The sequence below is a fragment of the Uloborus diversus genome, unplaced genomic scaffold, assembly GCF_026930045.1.
Source record: "Uloborus diversus isolate 005 unplaced genomic scaffold, Udiv.v.3.1 scaffold_625, whole genome shotgun sequence".
Lineage (NCBI taxonomy): Eukaryota > Metazoa > Arthropoda > Arachnida > Araneae > Uloboridae > Uloborus > Uloborus diversus.
Genome location: NW_026558819.1, coordinates 18,360 through 40,345, shown reverse-complemented (window position 1 = coordinate 40,345; position 21,986 = coordinate 18,360). Strand labels below are relative to the sequence as shown.

Here is a 21,986-nt window from a genome sequence, read left to right as displayed (position 1 = left end):
GTGGCATGCTAGTATTTGGACAGTAAAAATACAGCTAGAACTGATTGGGACCTTACCACTGAGCAGAAAAAAGCAATTAGATGAGAGGGGGCGTAATGCTTGAGTCTAGGTATTGTTTCTGGTCAAAACAGATAATTTTCTAGGGGCGCCGACTCCAAGGGAGCTGCAATGCTCCAGCAACCCCCCCCCCAATATTTGCGGGGGTGCCGGGCACCCCCACTATCAGCAGAAAACTGATGAAAACCTTTTTGTATGGCCTCTTTTTCTACAAGCAGAAAAAAGAGGCCATACAAAAAGGGACGAATTTTTAAATATTTAGCTAAGCTTAACAAAAATAACAAATTATACTGTTGTGTTTTTGTTCCTAAACTATTTGTGTTTTGATTTTCACTAAAATTTTCTCTGCTTTAATTTAATTCATTCTATTTTACTTTATTTTATTTTCATTTATTTATTTTTTCTCGTAAAATTTTTTTGTTGTAAAAACCCGAAGTAAAATAAGATATTTTCCGCCTAGTGTTTCTGTTTATAAAACTGAAGCACATTTTCTTGAGAGTTATACGCTCTGAAAAATTGCCCTTGTTTGGTCCATTGTGTTCGGTGTTTGAGCACCCCCACTGGTTTTCAAAACCCCAGTGACACTAAATTTTCAATATCTTTGATTTAAACAATGATTTCAAAATTCGGTAAAGCTATGATATAGAAAGTGTTTAATGTAAAAAACTTGTTCATGAAACAATTTTTCTCTTGATGTCTTTAAATCATGTCAATAAGTATATGTTTTGCAATTAATAATTTATTAGTTCATGTTTAGTTTTGACAGTCAATAATTAGCGGCGCCCGAAGCTTAAATCTCTGAAGGGATGAAATTATTAATTTACCGAATGAAGTTTCAAATTTTACGCAATGATAAAACACGAGTATGCATAATTGCACGTGTAGCAAAATCTAACGAAAACAGACAATAGACATCCCTTTAAAGAATATTTTTATATTGTCTCCAAAGTGTCAGACATTGTTTGACGCATAAGGAAATTTTGGGGAGTTCACAGTGACCTCCTGCGGCTTTTGCCAATAATATCCCCTATTTTGTACACAAAATATTCACCATAGTCAGCTTTAGTTCTCCACACTAAGCATTGCATACAAGTTTCCTAATAAATAATTTCATTGACACAATTTTCTATCTTTTCCATTATAATTACCTCTGTTATTGGGTTTCACTTCCAACATATTATTTTTCTGAATATTTTTTTTTTTCAAAACATCATCTAGATCACAACGAAGTTGATAAAAATAAAAGAAAAATTAAATATATTTACAGAGAGAGACCAGCAGTTTTAAATATTTTCAAGGTAAAAAATGAAACTATCAAGGAATTCAAGAGTCATGATATCTAAATGTAAATAAAAAGGGGAAAAAATACTTCAGATATCACTGCTAAATATCATCTCAGCTCAAACCGGTAAAAACTTTTTCCTTGGGCTACAGACATTTGTTTTCCGAACAGATAAACATTTTGAGGCGGAAAATTTGAAAATTTCACAATGGAAAACCAAAACAGTTAAATGTTTTTGAAAAAGAAAAATTGAGGCAAGATGTTTGATAACATATTTTAAGAAATGAATGAAAATTTCGGGACGTAGCAATATGGGGAGGGAGGCGTTTTCTGAGCCTAATCCCATCATGTTACGTCACCAAAGGTAACCTAAAATTGCGAATTTTATAAATTTAATTTCAGAAAAAAATTACAGAAGAGATTCCCCCAACCCACTTCTACTAACATCTTCAAAGTTTTTCTGAGTTTGATTTTTATGAAACGTTAGTTTCAAAAAGTTTCCGAGTGTTTCTATATTTTCCGAACATTATCGAGATTTTTTTCATAGGACCTCAACTTTTGAACATCTGTGCAGGAGGGTCCCCCTCCCCTTTTTAGCATTTTGAAGATGGTCTAAAATTTCGAAAATTTTCCGGAAAAGAGTCCTCAAACCCCCAATCCCTTTACCCAGCACCATCAGATGTATTATAAGTCCTACAAATGTATATTTAGAGTTTTCTTTTCAAAGGCTTCATATCATAACAGATCATCTAAAACTTTGTTTTTAAGTCTTCAAGCCCAAAGATTTTCCAGGGAAGTGACCTTGACTTCAGTATCCCCTCCCCCCTTCTCCAACTCATTTAAAATCGCCTAAGATTAGGACCTGAACTTAGAAAAAAAAAAAAAAATCCGGATAGCTGCAGAGTTCATTCTCCAACATTATTAAAATTGTCTAAAGCTTTGTTTTTAGGACTTTAAATTCGAAAAATTTACGGAAGAGAGTTACCCAATTCCATCCCTCCTCCTTTTGTTATTAAAGATGGCTCACAATAAAGTATTTAGGCTTTTAATTTAGAAAACTTTCTGGGGGAGAATGGCTTAACCCCATCCATTTCCCTAACATCATAAAAGATGTCTTCGAATGTTGCAGTCTTTAATTTCAAATAAGTTCCTTGCTAAAGCAACCCGCTCATCAAAAATTGTTTTAGGACCTCAATTTCTTCGTTGTCTCCCAGCATCATTAAAGTTTTTCAAAAGCTTAGTTTTATGACTTTAATTTCGAAAAGGGAGGGGTAGAGTTCCCTAACCGATCCCTTTCTCTAACATCATCAAAGATGACCGTTACTTCGAGTTAAATGGTCTAAAATTGCATTTCTGAAGCGTCAATTTTGGCAAATTTCTGGAGTGCACCGGCAAATCCACAGCCCCCCCCCCTTTTGAACATTAACCATGGGAAAATTGAAAATGAAACCCATCCCTTAATTTTCAAACTGGGGAAGGGGCGCGAAATTTTCACTTATCTCCCAGACGCTGCTACGCCTCTAAGAAAGAAGGGGGGGGGGGTTACGATTTCGATACACTTCGAATATGTGAAGGGAGTAGGAGGGTGTAATCTCTAAGTTTGGCCTAGGGGCGTAAATAGACGTTAATCCGGCCCTGCGAGTGCGTGGAAAAAATCATAAAAGTTCATCATAGTTGCTTTTTTTCTACTTTTTAATCACTGTACAGTACCAAAGAAGTTGATTACTTTGCTTTAAACTGTCTGAATGTATTTTTCTTATGTTGTTGTTCTTGAGGAATACACATATAAAAACATATATAAATTTTAAATATTCCTTTGCTTCACAAAGTAAAAAATGTGCCATAATCACTTGTTTTAGGGATTTGTGTTTTGTCAAACTAACATTAGTTGACCTTGGAATGTTAAAGAAAATTTACCAAAGAAAGAAGGGCTGAGCTGGAAGTCAATAGAAATTTTATGAATCCCAAAACTATTGCTCGCTTTAAGCAGGGTTTGCTCGTTAAAAACGAGTTATGCTTCCATAGTCTTAAACATTGTACCAACCAAATATTTCTGACTTCTCGCTAAATCCCGGTTCTTGTTAAATCAGGGCTCGTTATAAGCGAGTTCAACTGTAGTTACATTGCTTTGAACTTTGGCATGAAGGGGAAAAACTTCCGATGGTTTTTTTTTTATAGGCTTTCCAACAGCAGTACCAAATTCAAAGCAACATAGTTATTTCTCCACACAGAAAAAGTTGTTATTATGTCCTTTTTCGGTATAAATCTACATAAAAATGAAAAAATTCAAATTTTGGAAAAATTGCTTCAAAGTGTGAATCAGGATTTGATTTAAGGCACCTGTAACCAAAATTTCCTACTTCTCGACCTTTTCATCCGGCCAGGAGGTGACTGACACACACTCTGTTTTATTTATACAGATCAGAAGAACCATTATGTGTCAAAAGCTATCAACATCTCTTTTTTATTTGTACTAGTGGTAGGCAAGCCAACCAAAAGAACTAGTTCTTTTTAGCAATTCACCAATCCACTTACTAAGCAAATAAATAAATAAATAAATAAATACTAAAATCATTTATTTTTACTTCCTTTTACGAAAAAGGAATTATTGTATTCACGAAAAAATTTATCACTCAAAAATTGACCTTGATTTCCATTTTACTCACTCTCGAATGAATATTGAGTTTTTTTCGACTCGACCAGATGTGGATAAGTGCCTAAGAACATATAGATATGCGAAATATCCGTAATGACGATTCCTCAGTTAATTACAATGAATTTTCTTGTGACGTCTGTATGTATATATGTATGTCGCATAACTCAAGAATAGTAAGTCCTAGAAAGTTGAAATTTCGGACCTAGACTCCTAGTGGAATCTAGTTGTGCACCTCTCCTTTTGGTTGCATTCGGGGGTTTTTAAAGGGGTCTTTTGCCCCTTTATGGGGGAAAATCATTGTTGATTTCAATGTAAATTTAAGTGGTGTTATAATTTAGCGGACACTTGGTGATATATCACCATTGTGGTCGCCAACTTGGCAACAAATTTGGCGATTTTTTTTAAATTTTTTTAATCCGTTTCAATTTGGCCACTGCTGGTGATATTTATAGAGTAAACTATTGAATCACATTAAAAATGCCAGAAATGGGGAAATGACATTAAATTGGAGTAAAAGGAAGTCATGTGTGCTCGTTCTTTCCTTAAATTTACAAGAGACCAGAATTTCTACTCAAAAACAGCATCTTGAACAATTTCTTTGCAGAAAGTCGAATCCTTTTTCAGTGACAGTTTATCCAGCTTTTAAAAATATTCTTTCACAAGAAACCTGTTGCAGGTTTGCACAACTTCTGGAGCATATTTTTCTTGATAGATGCTGCTATGCTAAATATTTGTCAGCTGACCACGCTGCCCAGCTTTGCACGGTCTACTTTGAAAATAAAGTTGCGTCAAGTGACGCATTTTCAACAATTAGGTTCAAATAATACAAAAAAAAAAAAAAAACTGAAAATTTCCCATCAAAAAGTATGACCACAGTCTCTAAAAATCCCCATTGAAATTTAGACATTAGTCCCCAAAAGTCCGCGACAGAAGGAGAGGTTATAGACAGAGCTGCCAAATTTTTAAAATCTAAATTAGTAAAAATATTAAATAACTACGTAAAATAGCAGATTACTACATTCACGTGTTTTGAGGTTACAAAAAAAAAATAGGTGAGCTTATGGATGAAAAGACTTGCAACTTAAGACTTTAAATCATAGAAACTACAATTTTTTCGTAGCAGTTGGCAGCTCTGGTTATAGTTTTCAAAACACGTCAACTCTAAAAATATCTATCTGGATAGATAACATAGCCCCAAACACGCTTTTCAGAATGAGAAAAAATTTCCAAATAATCAAATCTAAATAACTTAATCCTACAGCCATTGTCTATCAACAGTAATACAACAGATTAAAACAGTTGGGAATAATTCCTCAAGTAACTCCGTGAATCATTCTTTATTTTCTCTGAATTGAGAAGCATCGTTGTCTTGGGAACGGACCTACAAAAAAACCTCAAAATAAGTTATAATTCCTTTTCAAGCTTTCAGACTTCGAGCAAAATCACCGATTTGTGATCACAGTAGGCGAGAAATTGCAAGTCTTTTGGCAAATCACCAAGTGAGTGAATTGGCTAACTCACTTTGCGATTCGCCAAAAGACTTAATTCAATAGAAGATTGCCTTTTGTGTTTTGAGAACTGCTACTCATTCGCTCAGTTGAAAGAATCAATTCTTTTAAGCAATTTGTGAACTGAGCGCCCATCTCTAATTTGTACTTTTAAGAATGAAGAAAATATATAACAGGTTATACTAAGGAAAATCATAACAATGAGTAAAAGCTTTATTTATCATGTTGTATAAAATTGTTGCATGTGTAATTAAGATGAAATAGTGGGTATTAATGGACTTTATAATTTTGAATCACACTAACACATCAAACAGCACTGCACAATAAAATAATTATTTTTACAACAAGTACTGGAGACTAAAAACAATGAAAAAATGAAATTTAAGTCATTAATGTATTCAAAAACCAAGTATGGCAGGACCCTGATTTCACATCATTCGTTTCATATGTCGTTCGTTTCATACCCTTCCAATTTCATTTTTGTTGGTTTGTAAAAAAATGTCAGACCTGTATTGTTAAAAAATTCCTGATTTTACGTCTCCCTTTGGTCTTCATCAGAAACTCTGCTTAGTACATTTTCCCCAAATAAATCTAAATCGTACTTCCTCTACAAGACACACATAAATTTTCTACCTGGATCTTTTTTTTTTAAAGATAAATTTGTGTCTTAGAGCTGTTTGAAATCTTCTTGGCATTCTTTCTGTTCCATCTTACTGTCTTGTCAAAGCATAAAAACCACAAAAGCAAATTTTATTTGCAAAAGCAAACAAGAGGGAAATTTGCAAAAAAAAAAAAAAAAAATGTAAGCATAGAACTAACGAGCTATAAATGAAATTGTATCAAAACACAAAAGAGCAGTACAGAATAGATTTCTTCCATTAGTCCATTGGGAAAGTGTCAGTTTTTAAACAATATGCTCCCCCCCCCCCTTGTCTATGATTTTAATTTTTCTCACTTGGTAAACACTTTTTACCACTGGTCATACAGAATATGTAAAATTGAGGTTCTACAGTAAAAACAAAGTTATTTACAACCAATTAACAGAATTATAGAACAGCTTACTTTTTCGAGGGTCCTTTAGAGTCATGAACAGGTTTTATTTTTTGGTTTAGTTCCCTGTAGCACTGGGAACAATAACCTTGCCATTCACGATTTCCATAGAATCCACATTTATTTTTACATTTTAGTTCTTGACTGTAAAGTACTGAAGCTTTAGGTTTATTTGAACTGGGTGCAAAATCAGACATAACAAATAGAGTATCTGCAACAAAATATTGTCAAAAACTAAACAAACAGAACTATTAATACCAATAGCATAACAAAAACAAAAAAGTCAATCCACATAACATATGTACACAATTTAATACTAACTTTTAAGCAAAATAAAAATAAAATCTAATAAGCTAAATGCAAAAACTGGGAAAGATAATTTTTGCATCAATTAATTTATATTAAAAGCATGTGTATGTGTGTGTGTGATAATCATGAAATCATATATTCAACATATACATAATTTGATAGTCTAACTTGATTTAATATGTGAAAAATCGATTACATAATCTAAATTTTCATTTAACTAATTAATGAGTTGTTAAATAAATATGAAATACAGTCGACCTGTAAATAAGAAACTCAAAGGATCATGATAATTTTTTCAAGTTAGCCAGATTTTATTTTATCTGATAAATAAAGAAGTGACTATAAACTCACAGGACGAAATCAACATTTCATCAGACCTAGATAAAATTTAACTGTCTGTAAACTCAAATGACTGTTTAAAAATTTTCTGCCGAAAAATCGGGTATTCCTGCCTTGTCTTATATCGCGGCCAACCGAAAAAATGTAACGTTGAAAGTGAGTGGAGTACGACTATGCAAGAATGCAAGCAGAATGTTTTTTCAAATACATTTAATCATTTTATAAAATATTATTGATTTAGGTACCTCAAAATTCAAGATCAACATTTGTTGCTCATCAAAATGATAATAATATTACAGAAATTTGTTTAAAAAAACATCGAAATTTTCAGCAAACTTAGGAAATTTTCTGCAAACCATGTTCACGTATTTGTCTAAATTATCTTGGTCTGCATTTCGTATTCAGTTTTTTCGCTTTTTCAAGGTAAGACTGTATTACTTTAAAATTAACGTAAATAGACATTACTGATGACAAGTTATAAAAGTCACAACGACTTTCATAAGTCAAAAATTTCTGTTACTTCATGCATATTATATTTTTTTTAATTTCTGAGATCAGTTTTATTTGTGGTTATCATTAATGATTTTTCAGACATTTTGAATATCTATTACTGATAAAAAAAGTCACAACAATGCAATAATTTCTGCGATCAAGACTGATGCTTAGTTGCAAACTGAAAATACATTTGATTAGTCCACACAAATAGTTCTGATCTTAAATAGCTTCAAATAATTCAAATGAAAAAATATAAAAATCCGATTGTTTTTGATGAAAGAAAATAATATACTATCTGATTTTATTCATTAATTTTTAACTTGAACTCCAGAAAGTTCCTTCAGAATATTCGCAACCCTTTTTGAACATTCTTCAAACGATTGTAATTTACCACAATGAAAAACAAAATTAAATTAACATATATTGATAATAACAATACTATTATTAAAATCCTTTACTTAAAATTACATCGGTATATTTGATGTGAAAACTTTTAACAGGAAAAAAAGGGAAGTTGCGACTATATTTCAGACAAGTTAGGAAAATGTCTTTTAAAAATCAATTTTCAAGATCCATGTTTCATTTAGTACAAAAAAAGATAAGAAAAGTAATGAATTCTCAAAGAAAGAGATGCATACTATTTGACAGGAGGTAAATTTTAAAATCTTCACGGTCTCTTTCAATAACAAAGGCTTTGCATCACATGCTATCACAGAAATTTTACGAAAAGATAAACGGGGAAAAGGTATTTGAACAATGAGTAATAACTACTTCCCGTTTTTCCTTCCAGTGCGAAGTAAACAAAACAATCAATCGAAATGGTTGTTGCCATATTTTTTTCAATGAAGATAAAAATAGAACGAAAAACTAAAATAAAATACTCAAATAAAAATTAATTTTTTAATATAAGTGATGAATATTTATCCATGGAAAATTCTAGAAATATTTAATTGAGCTGTAATATTTAAGTATTTAAGCACTACCAGAGCTTACATTTGACGAGCTCAGCTGGTAGCGACTGATTGATTGATCACGGTTGCGTTCGATGAGCACGACCGAGAGCGACCGGTTAGTTAATCACGTGACAACTAATGATCACGTGCTCCAATCAACCAATCAACTGCTTAGAATGGTAACCAGTGAGGTAACCGGTTGATCATAGAACGCTGCGGTAAGTAACCAGTTACTTACTGGTTAACCGGTGAGGTTCGTCGAACGCACCCCACGTGACAACTAGCAACGTCAGCTAACCGGTGAGCTACCGGTTGCTCATCGAACAACAGAGGTTACGTTCGACGAGCTCGACCGAGAGCGACCGGTTAGTTAATCACGTGACAGCTAATGATCACTTGCTCCAATCAACCAATCAACTGCTTAGAATGGTAACCGCTGTGGTAACCGGTTGATCATGGAACGCTTCGGTTAGTACCCGTTACTTACCGGTCGACCGGTGAGTTTCGTCGAACGCAACCAGAGTGTCAGTATCAGAAGACAACATTTAAACGAGTTTTCTGGCAACAACAGTTTTGTTTACATCAACAGGATGGACGAGCTTTGAATTTTATAAGTTTTTCACCTAAATCTGAATTATAAATGTGAAAGACTTTGTTTACAGTGCTTTATAAAACTAATTTACAATGGAAGAAAAATCTATTAACCCTCCTGAGGCAGAAAGTCACCCAAGTTCACTTCATACGGACGATGGAACCTTTGATTTAGAAACAGAAACTATGTCACATCAAGAAGCTTTAGCATTTGTCGAAAGTGGGATTCTTGATATTATCAAAACTGATCCACTCTTGCAATATCTGCCGTCCGGTGTTACGCTTGATGAGTTGAATTCCATGCTAGCGTTGGAGCATGGACGTGCTATGACAGTTATTATTCATCGTGCAGATAGACAGACTTACTCCATTGTCGTGGAACAGAAAGCAACTGTGATTGATTTGAAGAAAGCAATACAAAGACATGTTGTCACCAAATTGGTAAGTTTTCTTTGTTTTTATGTTGACTTGGCAGGATTTCCACATGTATTTATGACTTTAGTGATTCAGCTAATGAAAGTCACGAATTTAAAATTTATTCCTGTAGTCGTGAAATAGTCATTAAATGCTGTGTATGATTATGTTCAGTAGCGTAACTTCAAATATTCGCCCCCTCCCCAAATCTGATTTTGGGCCCCCTACTAAAAATTGTATTAATCCATAACAGAGGAGGTGAAAAAGTAGGACATAAACAGGGGACCGCACCATTTACAATTTTTTTAAAAACTGTAATTAAGATACGTTTCTGTAATTTCCCTCAGATGTTCTTTGAACTTTTATTAGCTCAGGGAAAAAATATTTTTGAATTTTGAATCGATATATTTCTTTTCCGAGGAAATTTTGTTAAGAGTCTTAAGATTTTTCGAGAAAATCATATGCTACAGTAAATAACTAATTACTCGAAATAAAAACGAATCTATTATTTTTTAATGATTTCATTTTAGTTTTTTAATGTATACAAAATATTTTAGTACCACAAAATTGAATATATCACATTTCGGAAAAGTTTTGACAGCCGTACAACTATTAGTATTTCGAGGAAAAATTCAGCCTTCATTGTCCCTAGAACATTATTGCGTAACGTTTGTAAACATTTAAAATCTCAACCTAATCTAGAATATTTTGTATCTTGTCCGCACAACACGGATAAGATAAAGGGTCCTATATTTACGGTTCTAACTTTAAAAGCCATGCCGAAAATAACAATGAAGGGGAGGGAGGTGCGGTCTCACAGACCGCTTCTAAAGAATGCAATGAAATTTAAACCAGATGCACTTGTCTAAAGATACTGATAAGCAAGGGGGGGGGGGGGTGTTCAAGGTCATGAAACAAAAAGCTATTGGGAAAACCATTCAATCGGACTGAAAATAAAATAGGGGTGTAGGATGAACTTTTGAGCGGTCTGTGAGACCGCACCTCCCCTGTTAAGAGCTAATCTATATTCAGGGGTGACCATCCCCCTAAGAGCAAGGGCGTGTCCCCCTAAATATCGCGACGACTCCCCCCCCCCCCAAAAAAAAAATAAATTATAATAAGGAAGGCTCAGGGTCCTTTGTCGTAAAGTTTTTGAAAGTGAAGTTGGAAAAACGCAATTGTAAGCCATTTTTGTAACGCAATGAAGAGGGGTCAGTGACTTTCTTCCAGCAATATTTTGGTATTTAAGACACCTTCATCAGTGGAAGGGGGGGGGGGGGACTGGGCGCTCTGCCCCAGAAATGTTTCGAAATGGAATTCTTAAAACGTAATTGTAGGCCACTTTTGATGACGTTACAAGGAAGGGTTGAAGTGAGAGCTCCGCTCCAGAATTTTCGAAATTGAAATTCCAAAAACGCAATTTTAAGCGAATTTTGGTGATAATATTAAGAACGAAAGCAAGTTTTGGGGACCTTCTTTGAAAATGTTTCAAAATTGAAGTTTTAAAATTTTGATTGTAAAGCTATCCTGAAACAGGGTTGTTTGGTTTAAACCATGGTTTTTTTTTCAAAAACTTTATCGTTTTACTCCAGATGTTTTCATGAATTTTACATATTATTGCAAAGAGTAATTAGCAAAGCTTTATAGATGAATTACAGATTTAATAAATTTAGAAACTTAATATTTTTTAAGATAATGCAAGTTTGCTAAATAGTTTTTCTTTTGTTTTTTTTCTTTTTTTCAATCAATGCAGCTTTCCTATTAGATACATAACTATACAAGGGAGACCAACTAAGTTTTTCTTTCATTACATGGAGAAAAAATCAAATTAGTGCAGTAAAACCTGTAAAGTTGACGACCCTTGTAAGTTGAACACCTGTCTAAGTTGATCGCTATTTTCAGGCACAGAATTAGATCTTATATAATTCAATATCTATAAGTTGACCACTAAAGTAGTGCACCACAGTGGTCAACTTACACAGGTTTCACTGTAGCTCTTTTTTTTATTTATTCAATTATTAATTACTTTTCAGTCTTTTGCCTTTCAAAATAGTCCGAAAAGCATATTTCAACCAAAACTTCATTTACTACCTAATTTGCTTGATTACTTAAGATTTATTGAGATAGATTATGTACCATTGAAGCAATTCATAGTGTATATAAATTTTAACTTTAACGCTAGAATATTTAAATGACAAGAGAAAAAAAAACTAAAGAATTCCAACAACACACTTAGAGTAGGCATAAAATTCTGCTTATACTTGCACACTTTTTGCATCCCCGATAGACGATGTGCAGTCGGAACAAGAAAAGAAAATATATAAAATTATGAAAACAGAAAATATCCATGTAACTCACTGCTCTTATTGAAAAAAAAAATAATAATAATAATAATGCCAAATTTTCACCTTTCAAAGAACTTTTTTTTATCCCAATATAATAAAAGAAGTCTCAATGGTGGGAGAATCAATAAACTTTAATTTTTATGACAGTCTTCATTATTAAAATATGTTATAAATACTGAGGCTTTTAATTATTTATTTTTTTTCTTTGATAAAAAAAATTGTATTCCTAAATGCATTAAACTAGGAGAAATAATGTCTATAACAGAAAACATAATGATTTTCTTAAAACCTACTTGTCCCGTCTCTATAATTGTTGTCATTAATACAATAGGTAAGAAAATTACATGATTTGTAGCTTTTTTAAAAATCTTTAAGCAAAATATGCGTTGATCTTTTGATTTTTAAAGTTCTGTAATGTACATTAGACTTGTGATTCATTTGTAGATACTACAAAATACTTTAAATGTTTAAGAATGCGTGATTTTAACTTTACTTTTATTTTTTTGTTTATAGTAGATAGCTATGATTATGAGGACATTAATTTACAAAAATGAATTCTTGGTTATTTGTAGTGATTAATAATGTCTGAACTATCACAGTAAATCAATTCTTTCATTATTTATATCAATGCCCATTTACGTATTGTATTTCTTATAATAGTTAAAGATTTTCAAACAATATTCTCCTATAGAAATCTCTACGTATGAGGAAATTTACAAGATTTTACTCTTAATTATTTAATTAATTAAGAAATCAGGTACAAATATGAATATTAAACATTCCGTAAGAGTTAATTGATAAAATTTTCATGATTTTCTTAAAATGAAATTGTTTTTCTAACAAATTGTGAAAAAAAAAAACAAATAAACCAGATTTAAACCAAAAAAACATGGTTTAAACCAAAAAATTGGGTTTTTTTCAAAAAAAAACCTTCTTTTCAATTTTTATTTATTTATTTATTTATTTTTTACCCAACCCTGTCCTTAAAATATTTTTTTGGAACTTCGATTTAAAAAAATTCAGGTCCGGGGCAAGTTCGAAAGTGGTCCACAAATGCGTTTTTAGAATGTTATGTAAAAGGAAGGGAATCGAAGTTGAAATTTCCAGAAATCTTTTGATATTGAAATTGAGGCCCCCAAATGGCTAAATCTGTTTTAGCAAATGGCTTGGCTAGAAAATTGTTAGTCCTAGGTGCCCCGATATCTTAATCCAGGGCCCTGGGGCTCTAGGGGGCCCCAGAACCAATATCTTGCGGTACGTAACTACGCCACTGGTTATGTATAATAATAATAAGCAGCAATAATACACAGTGTACTCGTTCAAATTAGTATAATTATTCATTTAAAATAAATGATTCCTTCTTCCATAGAAAATTAATATTAAAAATGGCTAATTTTGCGTGTATTTATCTGTAAGTATGCATAAATTGATAATTAATTTCTGCCCTGAAGACTGGTTGTTAAAGAAATTGGGGCTGTATCACATTCAGGAGGCCCCATAGCACATACAATGGTGAAATTTGGAACAAAATTACTGGAAAACCCTAGGAGCTTGCACTTGGAGTTTTTTTTTTTTTTTAAATCTCGAGTTAGTTTTCTGTCACTAATTTTTTAAGCTAAAATTTCACATAAATTGCCAACAAAAGGGGATCAAAGATTTCCTGAACCTTTAGCATTCTGTGTCATTTGAAAGAGCTTTTTTTTAGCACAAGGTGTGCACAGTTTTGTGCTTTTTAGCACTCATCAGCCCAGAATAGGAAGTAACTGAGCTGGAGGCGGAAAACCGGGTAAGATTTTATGAGTAACTAGAGGTACCCGCATGGCTTTGCCCTTAGTAGAAAATTTAAAGGTCATTTGGCTCGCCTGTATGTTTACAAATAATGGATGATGAATTTCTCGCCAATTTTCTCGCCTATGTTACGGTTCCAGGTTATGATAATTTGGTAATTTACTCGTTTACGTTATGATAATTTGCTCGGTAAAATGTTCTTAAAATTGGAATAGGAAAAGAACAAATCGAATTTTCCAAAAATCACTTCAAGGTGCTCACCCTGATGCTACAAACTAATTTTGTACCAAATTTCATGAAAATAGACTGAACGATATAGGCGCTGTGCGCATAACAGACATTCAGAGAGACAGAGACACTGACTTTCAGTTTTATTTTTAGTAAAGATTATAGTGCTTTTTTTGTTACATTAACAACAAAATTTTGATACCACGTACAGGGTTGCCACCGTGCTCTGTTCCAAAAAGATTTGCTTCTAAGCCTGTAATATGAAAAATAGTCGCCAGATGCAGAAAATAATGTCTAAAATAGTATTTTTTTTTTTTTTTTTGAAATAGCATTTATGTCTTATTAATGCAATGGTACTTTAATAAACAGACATACATTGGCTGCATAGTATGTAAGTAGGATCACTCACTGCTGGGGGCTAGACATATAAACGGGGCAAATTTTCCAAGAATTTTTCCTAAATAACGCTAAAGGGGAAAAAATCCTGCCTTTTAAAACGCTAATTTAAAAAATATATACTCGGTCATTTTTACCCCTTAGAAAGTAAAAGTAAATTTATACGTTTATTTCAATTTTTGTCCGTCCTAAGGCAAAAAAAAAAAAAAAAATGGTTGGGATAAGTGGGACCTCTTTTAAGAACAGTTTGTTTTTGAAACTTTATACATTGAAACCTGTGTAGTTGACCACTTAAGCTGCATTAATTTAGTAGTCAACTTATAGAGGTTGAATTTTATGATATGATATAGATCTAATTCTATGCATGAAAATAGCGGACAACTTAGGCAGGTGGTCAACTTTACAGGTTTTACTACAAAAGTTTTGAAACAAAAGACTTTAAACTTATTGTCTTATTTTATCTTAGACATTATTAATGAACTAAAAGTTCATCCTAATTTTTTAAAATAATGCTTTAAATATTCTTAACGATTATACCGTATAACTTCGATTTAACGATTGTCAAAGGACTAGAAAAAATTAAATAAAGGAAAAATTTCTAACATTTGTTTTGACACCAAAAACTGAAATTTCTGTGTTCTATGTAATATGTAGCAGAACACATAAACTACTAAAATACATATATTTTTAATCTTTTGGGTTATTTAAAAAAAAAAAATGTTTTTCCTCATATATTAGTCAATAGATGTTATTTTTCAGTTATAAAAAATGCTATCTATGTTTGAATTGGTGCTTGTGTTTTACCGACATTTCCCCATAAAAAGTTATAAACATACATGATCTACAAATTGTGTTTTTTGTATGAAATGTAAAGTTTTTGGTGTGAAAATTCAGTGCTGATCTGTTTAGCTCTTTAAAACTAACAGCAATTGTTTGAACTTTTTTATTGGTTTTTTTAGGGTATATATCGAAACAGTATTGCTTTTAAAGCATACGGTTTTTTTAGAACTGAAAAATCTTCATTTTTGACGGAGTTATAAGGAAAACAAAAAAAGTACTAGGCGGCCATCTTTTGATCCACCATTTTTTGTGGAAACTCACATGGAAACTTAGAGGACTTTTTAGGATTTATTCTATATGCTATGAGGAACTGATTCTGAAAATATTTCTTAATTATCAATTTGTCGCGCAAAAAATCCTAAATTTACTGGGCTATAAGTGCTATAACTTAAAAAAAAATATTATTTTCAACCCAAATACTTGCAAAACCAATCACTGTGATGACATTTAACATGATCAGTGTAATAAAGTTTGAAAACTTGATCCATATTTCAGTTTTAGGGGGGTCACCCACATACCTCAGTGAGCCACTTCCCCCAACCAACCCGAATTAATTTTTATGTAATTTATTAATAGTCTCCGTTTTGTACAATTGATTGCAAAATAGTCGTCTTTGGCCATATTTTGGACAAAATAGTCGCCTTGTTTCCAAATAGTATCTTTAGTCACCAGTGGCTTCTTCGTAGACACTTAGTGGCATGCGGCATCCTTCCCCTCCTTTTGCGAGCACCCACTTTGGGAACACTTGCTGTAGGTTGTTTTCTTTGCAATGATGGTGCTCGCGCGGAGAAAAATCTTTTACACGGTTATTTTAATTACTAAGAAAACGGTTCGTTGATTTAAATCAGCTTGATTTAAATCATGATTTAAATCAATTGATTTTTTACAAAAAATCATTGATCAATTGATTTGAATCAAGTGATTTGTTTTATCAAAATCCTTAACTAAAATGAGTTCATTTTATTTTTATAAATTAATTTTGCATTTTTAGAATGTGTTGCTCTAAATTTAACTACACTGCATTATACAATCTTAACTTCACCCAATGTTGCCAGATTGGGGGAAATTTCCCCATTTTGGGGAAATCTGGTGCTCTCTGGGGAAATTTTGGGGAAATGGGTTTTGAGGGGAATTTTTTGGGGAAAAATTTTTTCCTTGGGAGAAAACCTGGGGGAAAAATATATTTTTCGTATTTAAATTCGCGTCTTGACATCTGGTAGTTACATTGTTTGTATCAAACAGCGTTGGTTTAGCTTTGCTCAACTTTCTGGAATTCACATTTCGCATTATGTGGAATTTATGCTACGGAATTCGCATTAATAGTTCTGCGTGAGTAACTAGTTGATACGTGAAACAGGCAAAAATAAGTGTGATGAAGGATGTTCTTAAATTAAAAGGTATTTTGGTTCCCCGATATATTTACAAATAATGCATGATGAATTTCTCGCCAGTTGGTTTGCCCACGTCACGGTTCCGCATTATGATAACTTGGTAATTTAGTCGTCCATCTTATGAAAATTTTGCTCGGGAAAATGCTCCTAAAATTGGAATAGAAAAAGAGCAAAATCGAATTTTCGAAAAATCGCTTAAAGGTGCACACCCCCGTGCTACAAACTAATTGTTTGCCAAATTTCATGAAAATCAGTCGAACGGTCTAGGTGCTATGCGCGTCACAGAGATCCTGACAGAGAGAGAGAGAGAGATCCGGACAGAGAGACTTTCAGCTTTATTATTAGTAAAAATTAAAAAAAAAAAAAGATAAAGAAGACAAAAAAAAAGTGAAAATGGGAAGAAAAAAAAAGTTGGGGAATTTTATAAGAAAATTTGGCTATTTGGGGGAAAAAAAATTTTTCAAGAGCCAAAAATATTAGAGGAAGTCGATTCATTTTATGAAAATATTAGTGGAAAAATAATTTTTGAATTTGGGGAATTTTGGTAGAAACATCGTTTTTTGGGGGAAAAGTTGGAAGGGAATTGGGGAAATCTGGATTTGACCATCTGGCAACACTGACTTCAACAGGCATAACTACCTAGATCCCTCTTGATATGTGTGAAGCAGATTTTCCTTCTTGCAATATTGCTTTTGCTCCAAAATTACAGTTCAATTCAATAAGAACTAAATAAAAATTTTCAGTTTTTCTCATACACCATCACTGATATAATAAAGAAAAGTAATTGCTCAACATATTCTTTTACACTAAGACGTACATGGTGATGGAAACCATATTTTTAAGCAAAGCATGAAACAAAATCACTTCTTATCGAAGTATTATAACGTATTTATAAATTTTAAAAATGTATTGAATAGTTAGAGCCAGGGTTGGCAAGTTTCTGCCGAGGTGGTTAAAACCACTGGTTGAAACCGGTTAAAACCGGCATGGCAAAAACCCCTTTCTGCCACATTTGCGGCAGAAACTGGCAAAAACTCAAAAAAAATGACATAAAAGAAATCTTTGATACCCAATAGGAATTTAGCATGGGAAAATTATGAAATGTTAGCCAAAGCACAGTTTAATTACAATATCATTAAAATTCAAACATTATGTTTTTTGCACTCTGCAGCTGTCTCTAAGAAAAGGTGGATTGAAAATATAAATGATTTCTGAATTTAATATGAATAGAGGAGAAATAAAAGAATACTCTCGCAACAAAAGAACTAGATGGCGATGCCATCTAGGATCCAGCATAGATTCATGAAACTTTCCTCAATTGTATATATTTTTTAAACTGGTCCACTATGTAGTAACTGGAGTGGTTTTAAAATTTGACTGGAAAAATAAGTTTTGGGAAATAGGGTCAATTTGTTTTGTAAAGCTGTGATATTAGGTATAAAATCGAGGATCGGCAAGTAAAATTCTGGCATTTTCTTCTTGAGCACATGATAATTTTAATCCCAAGCATTTTAGATGACGTGTATAAGCTAACAAATGACAACCAGTAACTGCCTGTTTAAATCTGTATGTCACTTCTTTTTCTTAAGTGCTCTTAAGAATCTCGTCCTTTAGATCAATACAAATGTTAGGAGCATCTGCAGTTAAACAGTTCTCTTTCTGATCAAACTAAATCAAGGACAATGAATTCTATTTTTTACAATGATGAAATGAAATTTCATTTTTTAGTTTACTTAAACAAATATCATTTTGTAATTACTTGAATTACTAAAGATGCTTTTTAATTTTTGCCAGTTTTTGCCGGTTTTTACCGGTTATAACCAGTTTCTGCCACCGGCAGGGCAGAAACCAGTTTCTGCCGGCAGAAAGCCAACCCTGGTTAGAGCACTTATCTTAGTTTGAAAAGTAAGCTGAATAAATTCGTCTACTGTATGAAATATATTATGTTTATAAAAATATTATTAGTAAAGTAATAAATAATTATAAATTTATTAAAAATAAAAAAAATCTGATTTAAATTTAAAAAAATCGATTAAAATAAAAAAAATCCAACTTTTTTGATTTTTTTAAAAATCCAAAAAATTACGAACCCTGCCAGAAAATTGCCCGTTAAGCTATGACGGGTGAAAATTGCTTCTACATTTGAAAAAAAACAATTCGCAACTCCAGAGCTCAAATACGCTACCTTGCGGTGATTAACAATACTACCGAAAAAGATAAAACATCCCATTCCACGTGTTTTCTTTGGGGTAAATTACAGGCTTCAGACAGTTTATGGTGCAATGTAATTTCAGAAGAATTGAAAAGAAAGCTTCCCACAAACACGATGAAAAATTACTGTCATTCGCAAAGCGTCAAAGCAAGGTGTAAGTTACGGCATTTGTTTGTTTTACCTTTTTCTTCCACCATTAGACAGTGGCTGCAGCGTCCCCTATAGTTTATTGGATTTCGAATTGCCTGTTTGGTTGAAATTTTAAACCCTAACTCCAGTGGATGAACCCTAAATTCCAGTAGATAGCGTTCATTGTTGGTCACTTTTTCGTTTCTTCGTTCCCCTGAAATGACACAGTCTTGCCAGTAAAACAGTTAAGCTACCGAATCCAGTTCAGCCTTGTCACAATAAAGTCTTTCCCTGCATGTCAAACATTACCAAAACACTTTATCAAATTATCATGTCATGGCGCAAGTTTCATTGTTTATGACGTCAGAGTTACTCAATCATTTGCTATTGAGGATTTATTTGGGAATTACTAAGGCTCCTATATATACGAGCCGGCGCATCAGCTTAAGATCAGCGTTTTTGGATCGGAGCGCGAGTTTGATTGGTTGTCTTTTCTTTCGATTGTTCCCGTTTGGTGATTGTGCAATGCGAGCGATTATTAGCGGCACGTGAATTGTTAATTAAATAAAGTGTTATTTTCGGCAAATTTGGCGAAACCCGAAACTGTGTTGTGGTAAACCAAGCAGTGCAGCAATGAATAATTCCAATCCAAAATGGCTAAACTTAAGCTGATGCGTCGGCATGTCTATATAGCGGCTCTAGGAATTGCGATACGAACAGTTTAGGGGATAAAACCTTAGTACGGTTGGTATTGAGTTTAAACACAGCCATTTGCTCTCTTTCATCGCCTTTTTAGCGATTCACAATTTTCAGGGGAGAAATTCCAACTTCTTGCAAGTTTTCATCTCTCTTAATTTGCGAGCTACTGCGATTTTGTGAAATGAGAATTTTGTTTTCTCTCGAGCTGAGAATAATGAAATTATAAATTAAAATTTGCAAAAAAAGTTTTTGGGAATTTTTGATATATTGTTACTGTGCTGTACAATGGGGTCGTTTCCGAAATTTCAAAAGTTTTTTTTTTTTTTTTCTGAAAGAGCATGCTTAAAAACATAGGATTTGACCATTTTTCAAAATAATTTGACGAAGTATAATATTTAAAAAAAGTTATTTTAATCGGTGCGCAGATTCAATTTCCTTTTTTACTCTTCCGTACTTGACATCACAAGTGATGAAATGCTATTCACTGGTGCCATTAGCGCAGAGCGCAATATTTAATTCGCTTCTTTACTCACATGAACCGGCAACGATACGGTTGATAGCAAGCGTAGAGCGCAATATTTAATTCGCTTCTGAATAATCATAACCTGGAAACGCGGTAGACAGCAAGCGACTTTCAGCGCGCCAGTGGAGTAGCGCGCCAAAATTCATCACTTGTGACGTCATAAAGACCACGCCTTATTTGAAAAATCGGACAATTAAAAAAAAAAAAAAAAAGAATTAAAAAGTTGGGGAAAAAAGTTTTTCCTCGCTCCATGTTGTTTTCTTTTTGCTCATTCTTTCTCCTTCAGTGACTGAAAACTACTTTTGACTGATGGAAACGACCCCGTTATGTGTACTATGCGTCATTTTGTTTCTTAAGGGATCTAAGGACCCTTAACCTTCAAAACTTTCGACTTTCTGGAAAAAATATATGTTATGCCTAATTTAATTCTGAATACTTTGATACCTTATTTATTAACATACTCAAAAACTTTTCAAGTTATCGAAAAAATGCATAAACTTTCCCTATAGAGATTTATGTTAACAGCAGCTTTTTTAGCCTCTTTTTTCTCAGGTTGCGTTTTCGCTGGTTTCCCGTTTTACGTGCGTGATATCTCAAAAAGTTTCTTATATATTTCCGGAAAACTTTTAATGCATGTTCGTTCGTCAGTTTCATTTTTATGATCTGAACCTAAATTTATTTATTTTTTTTTTACAATTTTTTTTCAAAATTTTATAAGTTAATATCAAAATTTTCCAAAATTTTGGGTGAAAAAATATTTTTTTAAATATTAACTTTTATTTTTAGTTGAAATTTAGGTCAGATCATAATAATAAATTGGACAAATATGCATGAAAAGTTTTACGGAAATACATAAGAAACTTTATGAGATATCACGCACGCAAAACGAGAAACCAGCACCTGAGAAAAAGAGGCTTGAACAGCTGCTGTAAACATAAATCTGTATGGGGAAAATGTACGCATTTTTACGATAACTTGAAACTTTTTTTAACGACGTATGGTAATAAATAAGGTATCAAATTGTTCAGAATTAAATGATGCATAACATATATTTTTTTCCCAGAAAGTCAAAAATTTTGAATGTTAATGGTCCTTAGATCCCTTAAAAGACTGATCGCTTGAATATTTGTGTTTCAGAAAAGAGAGGGTTGCGAGCGGACATTAAGCTGGAGGTACGTCTGGAAAACGTATTGGTTGTATTTTGATGGACAGAAGCTGACCCAGGATCATAAGCCATTGAAAGACTACGGCATAAGTAACAACTCGGAGTTGTCTTTTGTGAAAAGACTGAGAAACAAATAATTGTAGATTGTAGTCAATGACTTTTCCCGTCGTATGTCAGTTTTGTTGGCAGAAATGTTTTGCTAGAATTGTATTAAAGTTTTTTATTTATAAGGTTTTTTTTTAATTCCTTTTCTTTTTTTGAATTTGATGTGATACACATTCTCAATTAGTGGTGTTAAATCTGCGAACCGCGGGCCAGATGTGGCTCGTGAATGCAGGTGTATTTAAAAATAAGATCAACTAAGCTTTGTATTAAAATATGATTAAAAAAAAAAAAAAAACTTAAATGAAGCACACATTATCAAGAAAATACAGCTACTGTTCAACCACGGATTGTATGGAATTGGCAAAGGTCCAGTCAAGACAAGTCTATCTGAATGAGGGAGAAAAATTAAAATTTGATGCACGTGTTCCGCCGAATGAGACTCTACTCAATTTAGAGGCTAACATACATCTGCAAACGCTGACATCCCTAAAAACTAATAGATGCGTCCACT

At 32.8% G+C, this 21,986-nt stretch overlaps 1 protein-coding gene across 1 annotated transcript; it reads left to right on the top strand.

Moving 5' to 3' along the window:
* Window positions 1–9,248: 9,248 nt before the first annotated feature.
* LOC129233683 (U11/U12 small nuclear ribonucleoprotein 25 kDa protein-like) lies at window positions 9,249–21,567 on the top strand. Its single transcript, XM_054867663.1, has 2 exons — window positions 9,249–9,681; window positions 21,343–21,567. The coding sequence occupies exons 1-2, from the start codon at window positions 9,334–9,336 to the stop codon at window positions 21,505–21,507; spliced, it is 513 nt and encodes a 170-aa protein (XP_054723638.1). The 5' UTR covers window positions 9,249–9,333; the 3' UTR covers window positions 21,508–21,567.
* The last annotated feature ends 419 nt before the right edge of the window (window positions 21,568–21,986 follow it).

What these genes read in the sequence shown, in the direction of transcription:
- LOC129233683 (XM_054867663.1), top strand. Translation starts at nt 9,334, where the DNA reads ATGGAAGAAAAATCTATTAACCCTCCTGAGGCAGAAAGTCACCCAAGT. An exon ending in GACATGTTGTCACCAAATTG is followed by an intron (nt 9,682 to 21,342) that starts GTAAGTTTTCTT and finishes TTTGTGTTTCAG; the next exon opens with AAAAGAGAGGGTTGCGAGCG.